We start from the raw sequence: 19,149 nt of genomic DNA, 5'->3' as shown, positions 1-19,149 counted from the left end.
TTTAAAGTTAAACACATAACATTTGAAATGTAACATATGCTGCATGTGTTTCTGAGGACGGAATATTTTAAGGAGAATGCACTCTTCTATTAGTTATTCTGGCTACACACTACCAATCTTGTCCTGCAATGGTATCATGAGTGTAGTTAGAATTATGATGCTGCTTGGCAATCTTTTTAAATTTATGTTTTTATATGAATTGACATTTAAATTTTATGTATTTATTGCATATAACATGATGTTTTGAGAAGACAAATATAGATAGATAGATGATTAAATCTAACTAACTGACATGAGCATTACACCACATAGTTATTATTTTGTGATAACATTTAAATCTGCTCTCTTAGCATTTTTCAAGAAAATAATATATTATTATTAACTACACTATGTTGAACAATGTCTCTTAAATTTATTTCTCCTCTCTAACTGAATAACATAGTGACATTCTTTTCTAACTCTGAAATTGTGTTCAATTTACAAAAAGTAGGAAACAAAAAAATATATAAAAAGAAATCAACCTGTAAACCTCTTAGGTCTCACTACAAGAAATAATCATTACTAATATCTGATGCAGTTTCTCCCAGCTTTCCTTAAGGTATATAAGTCTTTTAAAAATATAATTGGTATAATACTCTATATTTTTCATTTGCTATATCCTTCATCTTAAATTTACCCTTCTACACTGCAGTAAAAATTCTTCAAAAATACTATATTTGGTAGTGGTATAATGTGGAATAATATTTTTTTCAATATATAGATAAAACATGATTATTTATTTCCCTATAGTTGAGTATTTAGCTTATTTCTATTTTTTTCTGTTATATATCATGTTGTGATAAATAACAATTTACATAAAACATCACAGTCTTTGGGGACATTTTTATTCCCTATATAAGATATCTTAAAATAGGATTACTGAGTCAAAAGTTCTGAATGCTTACACAGTTCTTCATACATATTGCTGGTCCGTTTTCTAAAAAGCTGAATCAAGTTTACTTACAATGTGATGGCTAATTTCATAAGTCAACTTGACTGGCTAATGGATGTACAGATGGCCAGTAAAACACTTTTTACAGGTGTTTGTGCATGAGGATTTTCAGGAGAAATTGGTAGACAATACAGCTGGACCTCTTCTACCCACTGAGGGCTGGGCCCAAATAGAACAAAAAGGTGTAGAAGAACATCATCTCTCCTGTCCTTGGAAGCCAGTATTCCTGGTTCTCAGACCTTCCAATTCCATTTGGGACCTATGCTTCTGGCTCCCTTGGTTCTCAGGCCCCCAGGTTTGGACTAGAACCACATCCCTAGCTTTCCTAGGCCCCCAACCAGCAGATAACAGATTGTGGGACTCCTCAGGTATGAGAATCTTATGAACTGATCTCTCATAATAAAGCTCTTTCTTTATGTCTCTCAATATATCCTTTGGGTTATGTTTTTCTGGCAAACCCTTCACCAATGGGTAAAAGTCTCAATTTCACCCTAATAAAAAGAGTTCTGTTGGGTCAGTCATCATGGCCTCCTTTAACTGCAGAGCTAATAACAACTCCAGCTCTCTGAACAGTGGAAGGCAGCCACAGCCACTAATTTGATAAGAACAAAAAGTATTATCCTATTTAAATTTACATGTATTTACCGATCATCGAATAATGACTTTCAATAATAATAATAATTCTTGAATAATAAATACTACTCCTCATAACAAAAAGAGTAAAAGCTCATCTTTTCTATTACATAAAATTTCCTATTATATGTTTGTTGGTATTATTTATTTTTCTATGACCTTTCTGACTACATTATTTTCCCCATTTCTCATTAGTAATTTTTCTTGTTGATTTATGAGAGCTCATTTCAACATTTTTTCCCATTTTGGGGGATTGAACTCAGGGTCTCACTAAGTTGCCTAGATTATCATTGAACTTGCAATTCTACTGACTCAGCTTCCTGAGTCGCGGGGATTACAGGTAAGCACCACTGTGCCTGGCCAAACTGTAAGAGCTCAATATACATTAAGGATGTTACTATTTAAATTTTTGAATTTGTTTCAGAAACAATGCATTTTTTTCATTTTAAACCTAACAATTAAAATGTTTATTATAAAGAATTTAGGAAATACATAAAAATATAATGAAGAACATAAATATTATTCATGATGCCACTGAGTGGTAATAGTTGAACACTTTGATACATTTCCTTTCTGTCTCTTTTTCTCTTTTTATAGACATTTAAAAAATAAATTAGAATCATTAGATCATGTTCTATATTTATTAATAAACATTATGCCATAAGCATTTCTTCATATTAAATATTCATTTAAAACATTAATAATTATGTCATATTCTATTGTATATACCATACTGTAATTTATTTATCCATACTTTTTAATAAATCATATTATTTCCAAATATTCGCTTTTATGACTAACTGTACCATGAGCAAGCTTATAATTTGATATACTGTTTTAAATAGATTAAAACACATGTCTCCACAGGATATGTAACATGGCAAACACAGTACTGACCTGTTACTTGAGTAGGTGCAATCACTTGGCTCGCACTTGATGTAGAAGCCTCAGGAGCTACTTCTACAGGCACAGGAGGCGATGTTTTCTCAATTACCACTGCATGAGGAAGTAGAGGATAAAAAAGAAATTAAAGCCTGTGCATGGAGATCCCATTTCAAAATGCAAGCACAGTTTAGTCTAATAATATATCACAATAGCTCCTAGATATCAAGAACTGTCATAGATCCTGAGAGCTCATGGTATTAATTCACAGCTCTGGTTTCAATATTTAGCAAGAATATCTGAGAGCAATTGAGACATAAAGAACAATGACCAATCATCAAATAATGACTTTCAATAATAATAATAATTTTTGAATAATAAATACTACTCCTTATAATAAAAAGAGTAAAAGTTCATCTTTTCTATTTACAGTACTTTGTTTATGTTAACATTATGTAAGCATATGAACAAAATGCTTTAACATGCATTTTTTACATTTAAACTCAATTATGAACTCCAGTGATTCTTAAGCAAAATCAAAGACACACAAAAATTCCCAACTTCTGCTTTTATTCTGAATACTCTTAGAAACAGCACAGATCAACATAAGTTACCTGGAAACTGTGGATGCAGATGAATAGTTGAAATGCCTGGGGAGAGCTGGGGTTGACCAGGCTCAAGTTTGGTTTTCTCTTGATCCAATGAAGATATTTCCTGGGTAGTTGTATTAGTAGGAGGAGAGAGGAAAATTGAATGTGGGAATTACTTTCAGTTTCACACATAGGACCATTTTTGTTTAATTAATAATGTCTTTAGGAAAGCAAAGAAACACCATAGATCTGTATAAAATCTGTATAATTGTGTGGCATTAAAAAAAAAATGTGCCATTAGCTCTTGAGTTTTACAAGAAGTGCTGATCTACATACACACTCTCAGTCACGTCCTTGGGGCTCAGTCAGACCTTTAAAGCAATGGCCTTGGCCCAAGTGGCCATATTTGATCTCCAACAGGGTACCTCAAGTGAGGCCTAAACCTTGGTCTCATTCACCTGTGGCTCTGCCCACTAAGATGGCCGGCCACCCTTTGCAGATTACACAGTGGATACAGCAGTGGAGTCATAACAAAGAACACATGCTAAGCTACCATATTTTAAACCAGTCAGTCATCATGGCCCCCATTAACCAACAGCTAATAACCTGACAACGCCATCTCCCTGAATAGTGATAGGCAGCCACAGCCACGGGAGCTGCGGTCTTGGAGGAAGACTTGAGACTTCCAAACATATCCTGTTACCAGTTCTTGTCCCCTGGACCTCAGGCAAAGAAACAATCAATCACCATAGCTCAGCTCCCAGTTACAGCTCCGTAGGGCTCATGCCAACTGAACAATTAAGCCTAGTTAGGATCCGTGCCTTGGCCCACCCAGTGTGGGGCCAGGGAGCTCATAACAACACTTCATCAAAAGTACTCATCAAGTTACTTCCTCACTGTTACCCTATATATCCCCCCTCTGGCTTTAACTACTGCCATGTCTCAGAAAGCTCACTTTCCCAGCTTCTGTTTGCCTCTTATCCTCTCTCCTGGCTTCAATTATCACCTCTTTTCTGTTTCTAAAATAGACAGCCTGATTGAATGTTTCATCAGAAGACTCAGTTTTGTAAACACAAGTGCTTGAAGGGTAACTTCATCTCAGTGTTCCACAGATTTTTCAAACCCACTCCCCTGCACACACAAAATCATCCGGGCTGCCACTCCAACGTCATTGTTTCTGTCAACACTAGTCATCTATCCATCCCATCTAGATTTGAAGTCACTTTTTAGTCCTCTCTCTTCCAGTCTTCATTCCAACTCCTGCTCATTTACATGACTCCTTATGGTTGCTCACTCTTTTCCATATCTGTGGACCCCATCATCCCAGTCTGGATTTACTCTCACAAGTTCAGTTTACTGTAATCATCTAATTGACCTCTCAGGCTCTTTCTCTCCCTAATTAGGTTAAGCCTGTCATGATTCATCTTCCAGAACCACTGAGCACTTATTACACTTTCCCACACATTCCTCTTTCCTTAAGAACTTTGGACTGGCTTCCTAGTACCTATCAGAGATTAATTCAATCAGTCTCCATTACACCCTGTTCCCTGCAACTTGTGGCCAAGGTCAACAAAGAGCAGATCATGATCAAGAGGCATCCCACTCCTGGCAGTTTACAGACACGATTTCACCTAACAACATGAGGCAGCAGCCTTCCTGACCAATGTCACTTCTCCACCTGACAAGGAGGGTCCAGGTGAGGAGCTGTGTATTTCCCTGCTGATTGCAACTGTAGCTGGTATTCCAAGCCTTCCAAAAGCAGTCTCAGATTCTCTCTCTAACCAAGTCATTCACAACCCTTGACATCATTCTTCCACACCTTTACCACATATAGATTTCCCACCCCGGACCATGCTCCTTTCTCTTTATCCATCTTCAACATCTTGAAACCTTTGTAGAGTACCAAGACCACAGAGATATGACTGCATTTCCCCCACTACCTCCTCTGGAAATAAAATGTACTTAAAAGAATACAACAGTTACCATAAACTCAATCACAAACAGAAGAACAAAGCTGAGTTAAGATGAGGCTCAGAAAGTTGACAGGCCTGCATCTAAGCTAAATGGCTCTTCTCATATATCAGCTAGAACTAAATTCAAAATCACCAACATTGCAAATTACTGTACACCACTAATCTTTAGAGATACTAGCTAGGAGCTGCAAATGTGCATGTCTAATATGCATATCTATTGTATTTCTTTCAGGCTCAATATACCATAACTTCTTCCTTGAGTGCTATCAAAATCATAATTTCCTTTTTCTGGATTCTTTTAGCACATACATGATAGCATTAATGTTACTTTACTCCATATTTGTAAGATAGCAATTTTAAAAACTATTTATAATAGATTATGTATCACTCCATCTAAATTCTAATACTTGATGCACTCTTATCAACTGAATGAATGCTTAAATGTATAAACATTCAATAGTTACCTAATTTTCATGTTATTAATAAAGAGACAAGGCAAAATCTAAAGAAAGTACAATATTACATAAATAAGACTTCAATCTAGCAAATCTAGCCTCACAATTTATAGTGTCATTTTATGCCCCCAAACCAGATCAATAAACATTTCTGTAATATTTCTAAGAAACAATGTTCCAATATTTATTGCAGCTTTCAAGGTTCTATTCTAATTCAACTCAAACATGCATGTTAAATTTTAGTTGAATTAGCAAATACCTGACTTATTTTACATACACTGTAAGAACACACAGTTACATGAACATGTCAGGGCCTTTCTTTCCCTGGGTGGGCCAGGTAATCCATCAACTCTTTGAATTCTTTTTATGTCCCTGATTCCCATCAGTTCCCACCATTTTCTTCTCACTTTAAGTGCCATGAGAATAGGGAGTTTTGTCTGATTTGTTCTCTTTATTTTCTAAAGACAGTGTCAGTCATTTCAGATACTCAGTAAATATTTCTTGAATAAATGGATGCTTTAATTTCTTAAACTAAATGATGCATAAAGTACATCTTATTGTGCTTTCAACTTTAAAAACCCACATATATTACAAAAGAAAAATTTCAAAGAAAAAAAAAGGAGAAGACTTGCAAACAATGAATAAATTACCTTCTCAGGGGGTGCAGTTGCCACTAAAATCAAAAAAGAAAAAGGGCATTAGAATAATTCATTCATTTTATTTCAATGTTTAAAAAGCAATAAATTCCAGTATCTCTGCAAAAAAGATTAAGAATCAAACTAAATAAAACAAAGAATTACAGTCATCTGCCATTTTAAAGAATTTTACACAGGACCAAGAGAGAACTTTCTATGGTATTTCATTCAACTCCAGGAATTGAGAGAGAAAATGAGAAAAAGCCTTTCAGAATCTATCGTTCAAAATTAAGGTAAATAAACTGAAAAGTTAAACTAGGCAATACTTTTGGTACATTATTTTATGCCAATCTTAATTTTGTAAAACTTCCCATGTCTTAGAAAACAAACATGTTCATTAACGGGTCAAACACTTATCCTTAATCTCATATATAACATTCGAAATGCTTTCTGGTGTCAATGTTAAAAAAGAAATGTCACTTTTTCAATAAGAGGCATAAAAATGGATGCTACAATCTTGATGTAGTCTATTCTTTAATGAACTCCCAAAGCACTTTGAGGAACACATGCAAAATAAATTATGGGGGAGAACTCAAGTAATAAGAGCTGAATTGGAGATTAGCATCAATATATTGAGCAAATTATATACTACACAATCATGAATGTTCTTGTGCCTTTGTACTTTGAAAGACTTGCTTTGCACGAATCTATCTTCAGTATTAGATCCTAAGCCTCGGGCTCACATACACTAAGATTTTTCTCTTGTGTTAGTGTCTCCATAATCATCAGCTGATGATTATGTTGGGAAGGTGCATTAATTCCTTAGAACAAAAAGGATACCCAATATATTCAAATCACTGCTGGGGTATCTTAGGGTTGGAAAAGTCAACTAACTTTCTATTCTCCCAAACCCAGGGTCAAGAAAGTCTGGAGGCAGAATCAGAGCAAACCCCACTGCAAGCACTAGGCCATGCCAAGTGTACAGAGGCAATTTCAGGTGAGGCCCTATTTGCTCTGCCTAACCAAGGAAGAAGTTCATGGAGTGAAAAGAATGGAATTAATAGACCAGAATGCACCAATGCCCAGAGCCCAGAAAAATCCTGCCTCCCAGGAAGGAGGCTGCACCAAGTCCCCCACTCTTCACCAACCTGGACAGCATATATCCTCTCAAGATACAGTGTGGGCACCCTAAATTCTGTCCTAAGCCTCTGCAGTGAAAAGTCAATAGGACCTTTTTTTTAAGAGTAGATATATATATTTCATACAGAGCTAATATTAGTATTCCTTCTCTCTGGAATGAAAAATTTTTGTGGTAATCAAAATATTCAAAATCTTGGAAATGCTGGTTTATATAAAGACATAATCAAGATAATCCCTCTTCCTCAGTGTGAGAGACTGTCAAGATCAACTGCCTCTAGACTCTCTCAAATATAAGGCCTTAATGATTTCCTTGGAGAAATACACTCTTGATCATGGGTACCATTACATACTCTTTGTGTGACATGTGGCTGTTGTATTCCTCTCTAGGTCTCAGGTTCTCAGAAGGCGGATGAGAGGACTCTACTAGGTGATCTCCCAGATCTGTCCCTAGACATCTCCTACCCTTTGGCATTTTGCCCCCTTTATCCCTGACTGCCCATTATACTCTTTAGTGGAAGTTCAGCTGATGCATTAACAATTTTAAGTCTGTGGATTCCACTTTTTAAACAATGATTTAGTAAATGGCTTTCTAGACACAGAAATGAATCAGGACTGTTCCCTCAAGGATCGAAATGCCTCTCCAGAAAGAATCAAGCAAAAGTAGCACCCAAAATGTCTGAAATTATCATGGAATATCGTTTATTTTCATATTTATATGTATTTTATTGGTGTATTAGAATTAGAAGTAATAGTGGGGCTTGTTACATTCTTGTTCATGCTCACAATATAACAGCAGAACTTGGTCAATTTTGTAACATGGAATATTATTACCAGCTCTGTACATATTATTCCAGAGCAGTGATTCTTAATCAGGTATAACTTTACATCCCTCACTCAGAGACATCTGCAATGTTTAGACATCTTTTTTTTTGGTTTTGATAACAATAAAGTGGGGCGTTTCCCTAGCATTTAGAGGTCACGTATGCTGCTAAACGTCCTATAATACACAGAGCAGCCTCCCCGCTCATCCAAGAATCATCCAAGTTAACATGTCAATAGTGCTGAGGCTGAGAGACCCTGTGCTAGAGGGGTATAAATAGGGAAACCAAAGTATAGAACACAGACAGATGACTAGAGTCCACAATCCTGTTCCACTCTCACCTTCTGGCTCCGCCACTCCTGGCCCGTGTTCCCGGGAGAAGGTCAGGGCCTCCACTGGCTCTTCCTTGGCTGGGAGAGGTGGAGGATGAGTACTTTTAGCAACAGGTTGAGTGTTCTTTGGCTTGACAAATACAGGTCCTTTACCTACATGGTGATGGATTGGCCTGCGTCTATGAACGCCAGAAACCGTATAACCCATTCCACCAGGACAGATTTCCTTAAAAGCAGCTAGATTTGGGATGGGAAAATATTCCTTTTAAAAATCTAACAGTGCAAACTTATACAGAGGAAAATATCATGATGAATATCTCTTAATCATCACTAAAATAGGTACATTTAAGACTTTAAAAACAGATGTAAAACGTAAGCAAATTGCTTTAATTTCTGATAAACTTGCATAGTCACAGAAAAAAAAATCCAACCTTTTCTTTAACATATAACATTTCTTTTCTTCAATATATTCACCTGTTAATTTCTCATCCTATGCAATCAGGACATTTAGGAATAATATATATATATATATATAGTATGTATTTCATATTATATAATATATAAATAAAGAAACAACCAACTAGGAGATATTACGCATACCATTTTTGTATGTCATGTTACACTTTAAATATATAATATATTAGGAGACATTTTATGTATAGAAGACATTGCATATGTTACATAATTTCATTTGTGAACATGCATTAAATCCACAAGAATCACACTTCCTTCTTTTCCTTCTGCTTTGATATAATTTTTCATTAGTTATTAACAAAGAGCTTGGTGACATCTCTCAAGTTAGAGAATGAGCAAGAAGAGAAAGAGAGGAGAAAGAAAAAAAGAAAGAGGAGGGGAAAGTAAAGAAGAAAAAGAAACTGAGAAAAGAAATAGCATGACTCAGAGGAACATTCCTCATGGTTTATTCCCAGCTGAAGAAAGCACAGGACACAGCCCACATGGAGGATGTCCCCTGGTATGGGGTGCTGGTTACGAAGGTCTGAAAGAGAAAGTGTTTCTCCCAGGAAGTGAGACTCACTGAACAGATGGCAGACAGAGGTCAAGGCAGAAAGGCAACGCCCATTCAGCCTGCAGTCATTTTCCAGCAAAGGGCCGAAGACAGGGCAAAGCCTGGCCAGGACCAGTCACTTTAATTACCCAGAGGACAAGGGGAATATTCTGTGCCCTGGAATCACTATCCTTGCCAGAGAAAAAGTGGTCTGTATTCTTTAAAAAAAAAAAGAAAAAAGGAAAAAAAAATGAACTCGACAAGTGTGATTTGCTAACCTCCACTGCATAATAATCCCCAGGAATAGTGAGGGGGAAAGAGGAGGGTGGCTGGCGGGTAGTGTGTGGCCTGGGAGGAAAAATCCACCTAATCCCTTTGCTGTTGGTGTTGGAGACAAATTACCAAAATGCAGACACCGAGGAGCTTATGGTCCTTTTTTTTTTCTACTTTTAAAATTGAAAGTAAAAGAAGTCATTTCTCACTTTCACTGAACAAGACATCTTCTATTGAATGTTCTGGATCTAAAATTAGTTCTCAATAAAAAGGAAACTCTAAAATACTCCTTTAAAGCATGTTAAAATATTGTTTTTCCAAGGATCACATGCTAAACGGTAGAGCCTTGTTCTTATGTTGAACTAGGAATCAGAATTCTTACTTGAAAATAGATGTTTCCAGAAGAAAACATGTTTTTCTACCAAATTTTGAATTATTCATGAACTAAATATTTTATGAAAATCATATAATCAAAAATTAATTAAGTACAAAAAAAACTAGTATTATTTTTAAAATCTAAATCAATTATTATACAATGAGGGGGGGCCTGAGTTACATTCTTCATATTAGGATTGCAAAACTCTCAGACTGAACTTAATTGAAATGTGTCTGTTATAATGATTTTTTACTTGTCTTTTTTTTTTTTTTTTTTTGAACCAGGGATTGAACCCAGGAGTGCTTAACCACTGAGCCATGCCCCCAGCCCTTTTTTTTTATTATTATTTTTTATTTAGAAACAGGGTCTCACTAAGTTGCTTAGGGCCTTACTAAGTTGCTGACGCTGGCTTTGAATTTGTGATCCTCCTGCCTCAGCCTCTGGAGCCACTGGGATTACAGGTGTGTCCCACCACTCCCAGCTCCATCGCCATTTTTTAATAATGAGTTATGGCATGGGAGGGAACCTATCAGAGGTGTCTAAAATTATCTAGTCTACCAATTAACCATCACATTGTATTATGTTTCACCTTAAGTGTTCTTCCTGATTCTGACCACCAACAAAGTGGGTCATGATACATTTATAACTAAACTCTGTATGTTATCATTTAAGTTATGGCTTAAAGATATAACATGGCCCTGTGAGATTTAATGCACCTCCCTAGGTGGGAAGCATCCTGTCAACTAAGCAATTCCATGGACTAGTTTCATGTCCACCCTGAGCCAGTGAAACAGAAATTATTTCCTTGATCACATCACGCCCAATGTTTGTGGGTTCTGTTTTTCTCTTCCATTTCACTCTACTTCATCCCACTTGAGAAGCTGCTGATCCCTTGGTAAGAAGAAGTACTTAGAGAAATTTAGCCTCTCAGGACACTGGGAAATAATGTACTGAATTAAAGGATAAAGTATCAACTTCCTAATAGTTCATAGGGGTTTTGCAAGATCTGCTCTGGAGTTATTAATCTTTATAGCGTAAATTCAATCATGAATTCAGACATAAATACAATTCCCTCCATTTTCAATTAAAGAAATTAAGTACAGTGTTCAATAAATAATGGACTAAGTCAATCTGCTCAAGGTTTAGATAAAAATGATGAATGGCCAATGCTTAGGACAGCACATGTCCCTATGGAACTTCCTGGTCTTTATACTTAAATATCAGACTTAAAAGTCCTTGAAGCTGAAGATAAAATGTTATGACTTTTCTTAATATTCAAAAAGAAGTTTAGTGACACCCAGAAAAATGGTAAGATCACTTTGCACATATTTTTTCCCCACTGATTCAACCTTGTATGTCTATGGATTCTACAAAAATCATAAAAACATATTGTACTATTTAAGACTAAATTTGAAGTCAGAAGTCAAAAATGACCCAAGGCACCAAAGTCATCCTGCTACTCATGTGGCTGGGAATGCTCATGAGTGCTCAGTAGGCATGTCTTACCTGTGCCTGGAAGGGGACATTTCTCACAGTGTGGGCCCCAGGCCTTGCCCACACTACAACAGCAGAGCTGCTTGGTGAGGTGAACAGACAGAGGGTGCATACACTGCCTTCCGGAACTGACAAGCCGGTAACAGGGCCCCTTCTCTTCTGAGATCACAGGGGGATCCGCTGAAGCAGAGACAAAGTCTGATGTCATGCATGAAAACCAAACTGACTTTTCAAGCAAAAGAAAAATGGACATTCAAGTATGGATTGGAAACTTCAGAATCAATACTTTTGATCAATCCATCTAGCTTTATGGTTTCACCTTCCTTGATTAGGAATTTATTTACCAAATGAATTTTAGAGTTAGAGCACCAAATATTGTAACAGTGACGGTCCCTATCCCTGTCTGGACATTTTTCCTTTTAGCAAGCATTAAATCAGTATATATTCATATGTGAAAATAAACAATTTCAACAGAAGCCTTGGTTCACAGTAGACACAAAATATATATCAGCCACTCATATTTAAAATAAATAATTTCAAATACAGAAAATAAAACCAGACGTCTCCATCCTCTTGAGTACATTTGCACCCAACTTGATCAATGCTCAGTGGCAGAAGTTCACCAACATGAAGAAAAGTTAAAGGTAGATGTTATAGGTGAAGTGGGGGTTGGAGGAAGAGACTTTCCTGAAGCTTCAAAACTGTCACGTGGGATGGGGGTGTATCTCAGTAGTAAAACACTTGTATAGCCTGTCTGAGGTCCTGGCTTCAACCCTCAGCATTGCAAAACAAAACAAAACAAAACCTCACACTATATGTCTAGGAAGGCTAGCTCTGCCATAAGCTCCTAAAAACATGGGAACGTGGAGAAATCTGGGTCTTTTCCTCTCCTACTCACTTTATGGATTCTGTACAAGTAAGTTATAAAAAATCAAAAAGTCACAGACCAAAAGTAAAGGAAAACTTAAGAGCATAGTTATTAAGATAATAAATCCCTGTAATAATTGAGCAGCACTTACATAGTGTGTATTTGCGTGCGTGCATGTGTGTGTGTGTGTGTGTGTGTGTGTGTTTGTGTGTGTGTGTTTGTGTGTGGCTGTAGGTTATTTAATCTTTAGAACATGCACATAGTTCTTAGACAGCTCACAAAGGATTTTGTTCCAAAATTTTCTCCCAAATTGACCATAACTTACATATGATATTTCCAAAGAAGCCGCATCAGGTCATCTCACAACAGCCTATTTTACACATACATTTTTAAACTAACTCTACCTTAACACCTAAATTATTTATTATTCTTTTATCATTTCAAATAACTTGCATAGCAATCCCATTTATTTTATTAACCACCTACAGCACTGTCACATTCTAGTCAACATAACACATAAATCCAGGAATGACTACTGCCCAGAAAATGCAAGATGGTGTTCATAGTGTCTGAGTGTCTGTGACCTCAGATTGGAAGGCTGGTTTAAAGGATAATTCATTAGCCTACCACATATATTATGTAAAATATGGTATACATTTCTACTGAGTCTTACGATTTTATATTATCCTAAAGAGTCAGAGCTGCCAAAAGATTTCTAAAGAATAGGTGGGAATGGGTCTGGAGCAGAGCAGGACAGACTAGTAATAGAAAGGGTATGTGTATGTTCTTATATGAAGGTACACTAAAATAGCACTTGGTTGGATTGTATTTTTTGCAGGATGTTTTGCTAAAGTCAGGATGAAAAGATTTAGATACACTAAATGGAAAAACATTTCAGAGATATAAAACCTACTAGAAATACCACATGTGTCAGGAAGACAAATTCTTTGCTCTTGGCTAGAGACAATTCTTCAAAATGGTAACAAACACATATATAGCTCTGATTCTAAGCCCAGCACTGAATGCTGGTGGCAATTCAATTACAAAACAGAGCCAAAAGGTAAAATGCTGTAGCTCTATTATTTGGGTTCCTCACTGGTATATTAAAAGACTCATTCTCCGTGTACATAGGTGCCCAGTATGAATGAGGACCTAGCTTCAGTCAAAAAAAAAAAAATAGAAAGAAAGAAAGAAAGAAAGAAAGAAAGGAAGGAAGGAAGGAAGGAAGGAAGGAAGGAAGGAAGGAAGGAAGGAAGAAAGGAAGGAAGAAAGGAAAGAAGGAAGGAGCTAATAGTTAAAGATAGTCCTAATTCCAGGGCTGTACAATAACTCTCATAATACTCTCAAAGACATGCTACTTTGATGTACTAAAATGTGAATGATAAATATCACTAGGCAGATACAAATCAATCTGGTACTTATAAGAAGTTGAAAACTAGAAAGGACTTCAGAGATAGCAAGGACATAGAGACTAGGCATCCCCACAAGTCTGCTGTCACTCCCATCTAAACATGTTCATTTAATTCTTGGATGAAATTCCACATTACACTTTCTTCCCTTTAAATCTTAAAGTTTCTATAAGAATGAGCAGGAGTGCATGTGTGGGGAGCAGGTAAAGCTGTTCTGTTGAATCTGAGAAGTGGCCTTCCCAGGAGTAAGAACCACAGGGAACCCTTTTTGGGAAATGGGTTACTAAAAATAAAGCCTTGGAGAATCAAAATCAAAGACAGTCTAGAGCCATTGTAAGGTTAGGCCATGCATGCATTCTTCAATGTTTCATGTAACACTAAATAGCAGCTCTCCTTAAATAAATGATGTAGTACCATCAAATCAGACCAGTTCCCTCTTCCTGATTAAAGGCCCAGTCTGCGGTATCAGATAGTTCCAGTTTCACATCTCGGGTGCATAACTTATAGGCTGTGTAACTTTTGGAAAGAAGCCTCAACTCTCTGTGCCTCATTCCTTTCAGTTCTAAAATAGGAAGGATATTAGTACAAATCTCATAAAGATCTTGTAAATTTTACATGTAATAATCACATAAACTGTTTATCTCAGTGCCAGGCATTATTAAGTGTGTAATAAGACTACTATTGTCAGGGTTTTGTTGTTACTATTATTAAGTAGGAGCAAACTATCTGCAAAGAGATGTCTAACTTCCAGATCAGAGAAGTCAGGGGCCTATGCCGAGCTAGCCACAGAGGAGGGTGAAAGAAAGGAAAGGCAGAAAGACAAATTATAAAGGTTGAATGGCTTCCTTGAAAACAAAAGGAGATGAAATAGGCTCCCCACCTGAGTGCTTGGGAGAAGGTCATCACGGGCAAAAAAAAAAAAAAAAAAAAAAAAAAGAAACAACACCAAGCCAGGAAGGTAGGCACACTTTAAGGGGAAAGCAGGAAAAGTAGTCGTAATTTACCCATCCACTTTATTTAAAAAATAGCCTGGATCTACGCAGTGCAACACATTAGGAACTAGCCACGCGTTGCTACTTGGATGAAATTTAAATTAAATAAAACCAAATATTCAATTCCTCAGTCATATTGGCCACACATAGCTAGTGGCTCCTTTATCAGCAGAGAGAGAACATTCCCGTGGTCATGCAAAGTGCCACTGAACAGTATTATGGGTCAATAAGCTTTTTCTGAAAAGGGACAGATGGTAAATGTTTGGGGCTCTGTGGGCAATATGGTCTCTGTTTCAACTTCTCAACTGGGGCACAAAAGTAGTCTGAGGCAAAGAAACATAGATAGCCGTGATCATGATCACTAAAACTTCATTTACAAACACAGCAAGCAGATTTGGCCCATGGGCTATACTTTGCCAGCCTCTGATCTAAAATTGGAGGCAAAATTCTGGTTTTAAATCTCAACTGTCATTTATTGGCCGTGTGATTTTGAGGAATTTCTTAAATCCACCTGGCCTCCATCTTTCAATGACAGTACATCTCATAAAGAGGCTAGGAAAATTAAAAATAAAATCATACACATAAACATGAATGGTGTTTAGAGGACTCTTTCCTTCGTCTTGTGACTTCCAGTGCTGCAGCAATAGTTTCTGAGCACATCTTCTCTCCAACCCTCTTCCTATCTATCAAGTCCAAGTCCATGAGTCGAGAAGACTTTGAAACTGTAAAAGCCCAGGCTTGGATTCTTTTATCTGGGCACTTTTACTGGAAACACCCTAAGCAACGCTCACCCTAGAACTCTTAAATTCCTGAAGAAAATTAATGGCAGCTCGAAGACAAAAAGCCTTCCTGTTCCACTTGCAAAGGTTATTCTACTTTTCTTGAATTTGCTCTGACAAGTCCTAAAATTTTCACCTTTCCCCACAAGATAGGTGGAGGCAGGTTTGAACACTGCTTACATCCTAAGCCACAGACACAGAGATCAGGGGTAGCACATGCCAGCACCCTCCTCCTCTCTTCCTTTTGGCTTGCCCAAGTCCAGGACAGACAGCGGGCAAGGAGAGAGAGTGAAATAGCTGCAGCCTTTGGCTAGAGTCAAGGAATTCTGAGGGTGTTCACCTCCGTGCAGTCAAAAACAGGGAGAGCTTCCCTTGGCTCCTCAGCCATTGCCAAGTGCATTTCTTGGAGTTCACAGAGTCGGCCACACCTTTTATGGCCTGGATATGCCCTAAATTCATGCTGCCTGAACAAATGTTGCTAGTCTCCACCATTTGCTTGCATGCTCTGTCTCTAGCTGGTTTTATACCTCTGGAGAGCATATATTCCAAATGTTAAATAACACCTCCATCATGCCTAATCATCTCCTGCTATCATCATGCATAGCAGTGAAGGATACCATCACCTTCCTCCCTGATCCTTCCCAACTGTCTTCAGACTCCCCCAACAATTTCTTCAGAGTTTACCACAAATTAGGCTAGATTTGTCCAAATCACAAACCCTGAAGGAACTCCACATATCTCTGTGATATCACACATCATAAATCTGGAAGAAAGAGGGAGAGACCTCCCTACTCAACTCTGCAAAAGAGCCCAGGTTTGACCTTCAAATTCTAAACGGGAACATTTAACTAGCAACAAACGTCTCTTAGTACTTAGCATTTCAGCTGTTGGAGTTGAACCGTAAAATTGAATTATTTACTTTTCAAATAAGAATAGATGATTGTTTAATAAGTTCAGAATTATTGGGGCAATGACAGGGAAAATAAATACTAAGAAAATGTGCAAGTGTTTCAAAATTCTCATTGGCAGGTTCCTACAATCTCATTAAAATCTGGATGGCTGCCCTTAATGCTAGACATCAGATCTAGTCAAAGTTTCATAAAACACTCAGTGACCAGTTCTCCAAGTTTACCTAATCTGCAATCTGCAATGTAAGAATTTTAACCAGATAAGTCAAATCATGTAAGGGAGGTAGGGAGACATTTACAACAAATTTTATATTCAAAACTCTTTATCATCTCTTACACCTAAATTGGAAAACTCTTTAGAATACTTATTTATGAAATTCAAATCAGCTGGAAATTATCCCTAAATTATCTGGATATTGTTAACACTGTAATTTTTGACTTGAGGTTTCCAAGTCCTTACATCAGTTTTCAAATGCACCATGTACACAAACTTAATTTTACAGCTAATTTGGCCACCTCCTAAGAAAAGCCCTAAAATTAGACGTCTGCCTGCTTCAGGAATCAGAACTGTCTTTACAAAAGAACACAGAAAAAAAGGACTTACGTGCCAAAGTTCCTAATCTGCATTTGACAGTTTTTAAAGGAAAACAGTAATGATTAGTAACAATGCTTCCAAAGACTCAACAAACCCATCTTAAAAAAATAAATGAGACTGTCATTTTTATTTCCCTACATTTATCTTTATTTCAACTGCATTGCAGTTTAGGGAATAGAATTAGAGAGAGAAGCTCAGCTAAAAATGAGTAACAGTATCTTCACGAAGAATGTCTGCCAGTTTAAAACTAGGAACAAGAACAATGCAGTTCAGCATATAACAAAACCACATTTTTAAAAAATTTAAAATTAATCTATAGTAGGACAGAAAGAAAATACAGAATTTCTCTTAAAGCCATCCTAACAATCTTATGCTGTGTGTGAGTTTTAGACGGTTAAACTTTAACTGTGTGTAGCTTTAAAAAAATCTGCAGCTTTTACCTACTTCCATAATAATGGCCATGGTTATATTGAAAATAAGGTAATCTTTAAGAATTCTGCATTTGAGAACTTTTTACCTAAAATGTATCCACTGCTAATGGGCACATGATATGTAGTAATTGCAGTGTATTTTCAGAACCAATATTAGAACATGTGGTTTGGTGGAGGGTTTTTACCCTTCCTGTGCACAAAAGAAAATCTCAGAAACATTTGTAAAATAAAACAGCATAACTTTGGAGGCATTTTATGGTTTGGGAGGACAATAGGGTAGAATATTTGAAATTAGAACTGAAATAGAAAATCTGAAATGCAGGGCCTTGGTAACTATTTTCCATACTTATCCAACTGAGAAAGCACAGTGAAACCTCATAAAATCAGACTCCAGTGACTCAGAATTTGGAATAATTAAAGGCAGAAGCTGAGACAAAGTCTAATTCAGCCTGAAGAATGCTTAAATATTTATGAGGGGAAAAACCTGTTTTCATCTCTCAGGTACCAGAAATGGTTGATATGATCATTTTAACTAACTCTTTTCACCAAAGTCTATTTCCTCAGTGTGTTCATTCTCTGAGTTTTAGCTATTGTATTTTCCTAAATGCATTTTGGAGAAGGTTCTATAATACAGATGCATTTTACCATATCAAGCTGGTACCTTCCCTCTGGTCATTTTAATTTATGAGGCTTTCCTGCATATTTACAATATTCACTTGACAACTGAGTATTTCCCTTCTTTTGGATAAACCCCAAGGGCAACTGATCCAAAATAGGAACAAAAAAGTGATCAATACTTACGAACACAACTTGAAAAAGTAGGGTCTGGCCCATATCCCATTTTGCAGGTACATCGGTAGCTGCCCATGGTATTCAAACACTCACCATTAGGGCATACACCTTGTAGCTGGCATTCATTAATATCTGCAGGAAAACAAAAGTCATTTAGATGAAGCCATTAGAGCCCTATTGAGCAGATTCTAGCTATAAATTGCATTCACTTTCTTTTTCACTATAATCTCTTACTTAAAGTAAGAAAAGGATGGGGGCGGTGTTTAGCAGATGCTAATGACCTAAAATCAAGTTACTGAAGAATTATTTAATTTACATAACAAATATTTCTTACTACTTACCATATCCCAGGTTCTGTTTTAGGTGCTAAAAATTTGCTAGTGAATAAAACTGCACAACAACAACAATGACAAAAAAAAAAATTCTAGGCTTTGTTGGTTTTACTGTATGTCAGGTATTTAAAGCATTCAGGTAAGGCAGAGATTTTTATCCTGGAGGTATTGACAGTCTAACTATGCATACAAATATATGAAACACTAAAAAAGTAAAAAGTTATTATAAGGACAATCATAACTTGAAGACATTCAATTATGAAATTGTCTATATAGAGTCACTAAAGGAAAGTCACTAAAGGAAGTTGGAGATGGAGGAAGAAGTGAGACTTCACCAGGGTATGAAAGTCTTGCCGGAGGGGGCAGGTTGGATGGACGGAGAGAAAGGGAAGGAATAGTGGTGTGGGTGGACACTTGAAGCATAAGCAGAGACTGGCCAGGGG

The 19,149-nt window shown here is 36.8% G+C and overlaps 1 protein-coding gene across 5 annotated transcripts in view; it reads right to left on the bottom strand.

The window, feature by feature from the left end:
• Ltbp1 (latent transforming growth factor beta binding protein 1) overlaps positions 1–19,149 on the bottom strand; it is a 389,989-nt gene that overhangs the window by 112,009 nt on the left and 258,831 nt on the right. For 3 of the 5 annotated variants that reach the window (XM_026395397.2, XM_077791690.1, XM_026395474.2), the window contains 6 exons: positions 18,384–18,506; positions 11,613–11,780; positions 8,461–8,688; positions 6,175–6,197; positions 3,121–3,220; positions 2,522–2,620 (listed from right to left, as the gene is read on the bottom strand). In XM_026395397.2, the coding sequence (XP_026251182.2) occupies positions 2,522–2,620; positions 3,121–3,220; positions 6,175–6,197; positions 8,461–8,688; positions 11,613–11,780; positions 18,384–18,506 (741 nt within the window). The remainder of the gene's footprint in view (positions 1–2,521; positions 2,621–3,120; positions 3,221–6,174; positions 6,198–8,460; positions 8,689–11,612; positions 11,781–18,383; positions 18,507–19,149) is intronic. The other 2 variants (XM_026395561.2, XM_026395638.2) reach the window with 1 other exon arrangement.

Source organism: Urocitellus parryii, chromosome 12, assembly GCF_045843805.1.
Source record: "Urocitellus parryii isolate mUroPar1 chromosome 12, mUroPar1.hap1, whole genome shotgun sequence".
Lineage (NCBI taxonomy): Eukaryota > Metazoa > Chordata > Mammalia > Rodentia > Sciuridae > Urocitellus > Urocitellus parryii.
The sequence above is the reverse complement of the archived record's forward strand: the minus strand, read 5'-3'. Positions and strand labels throughout refer to the sequence as shown.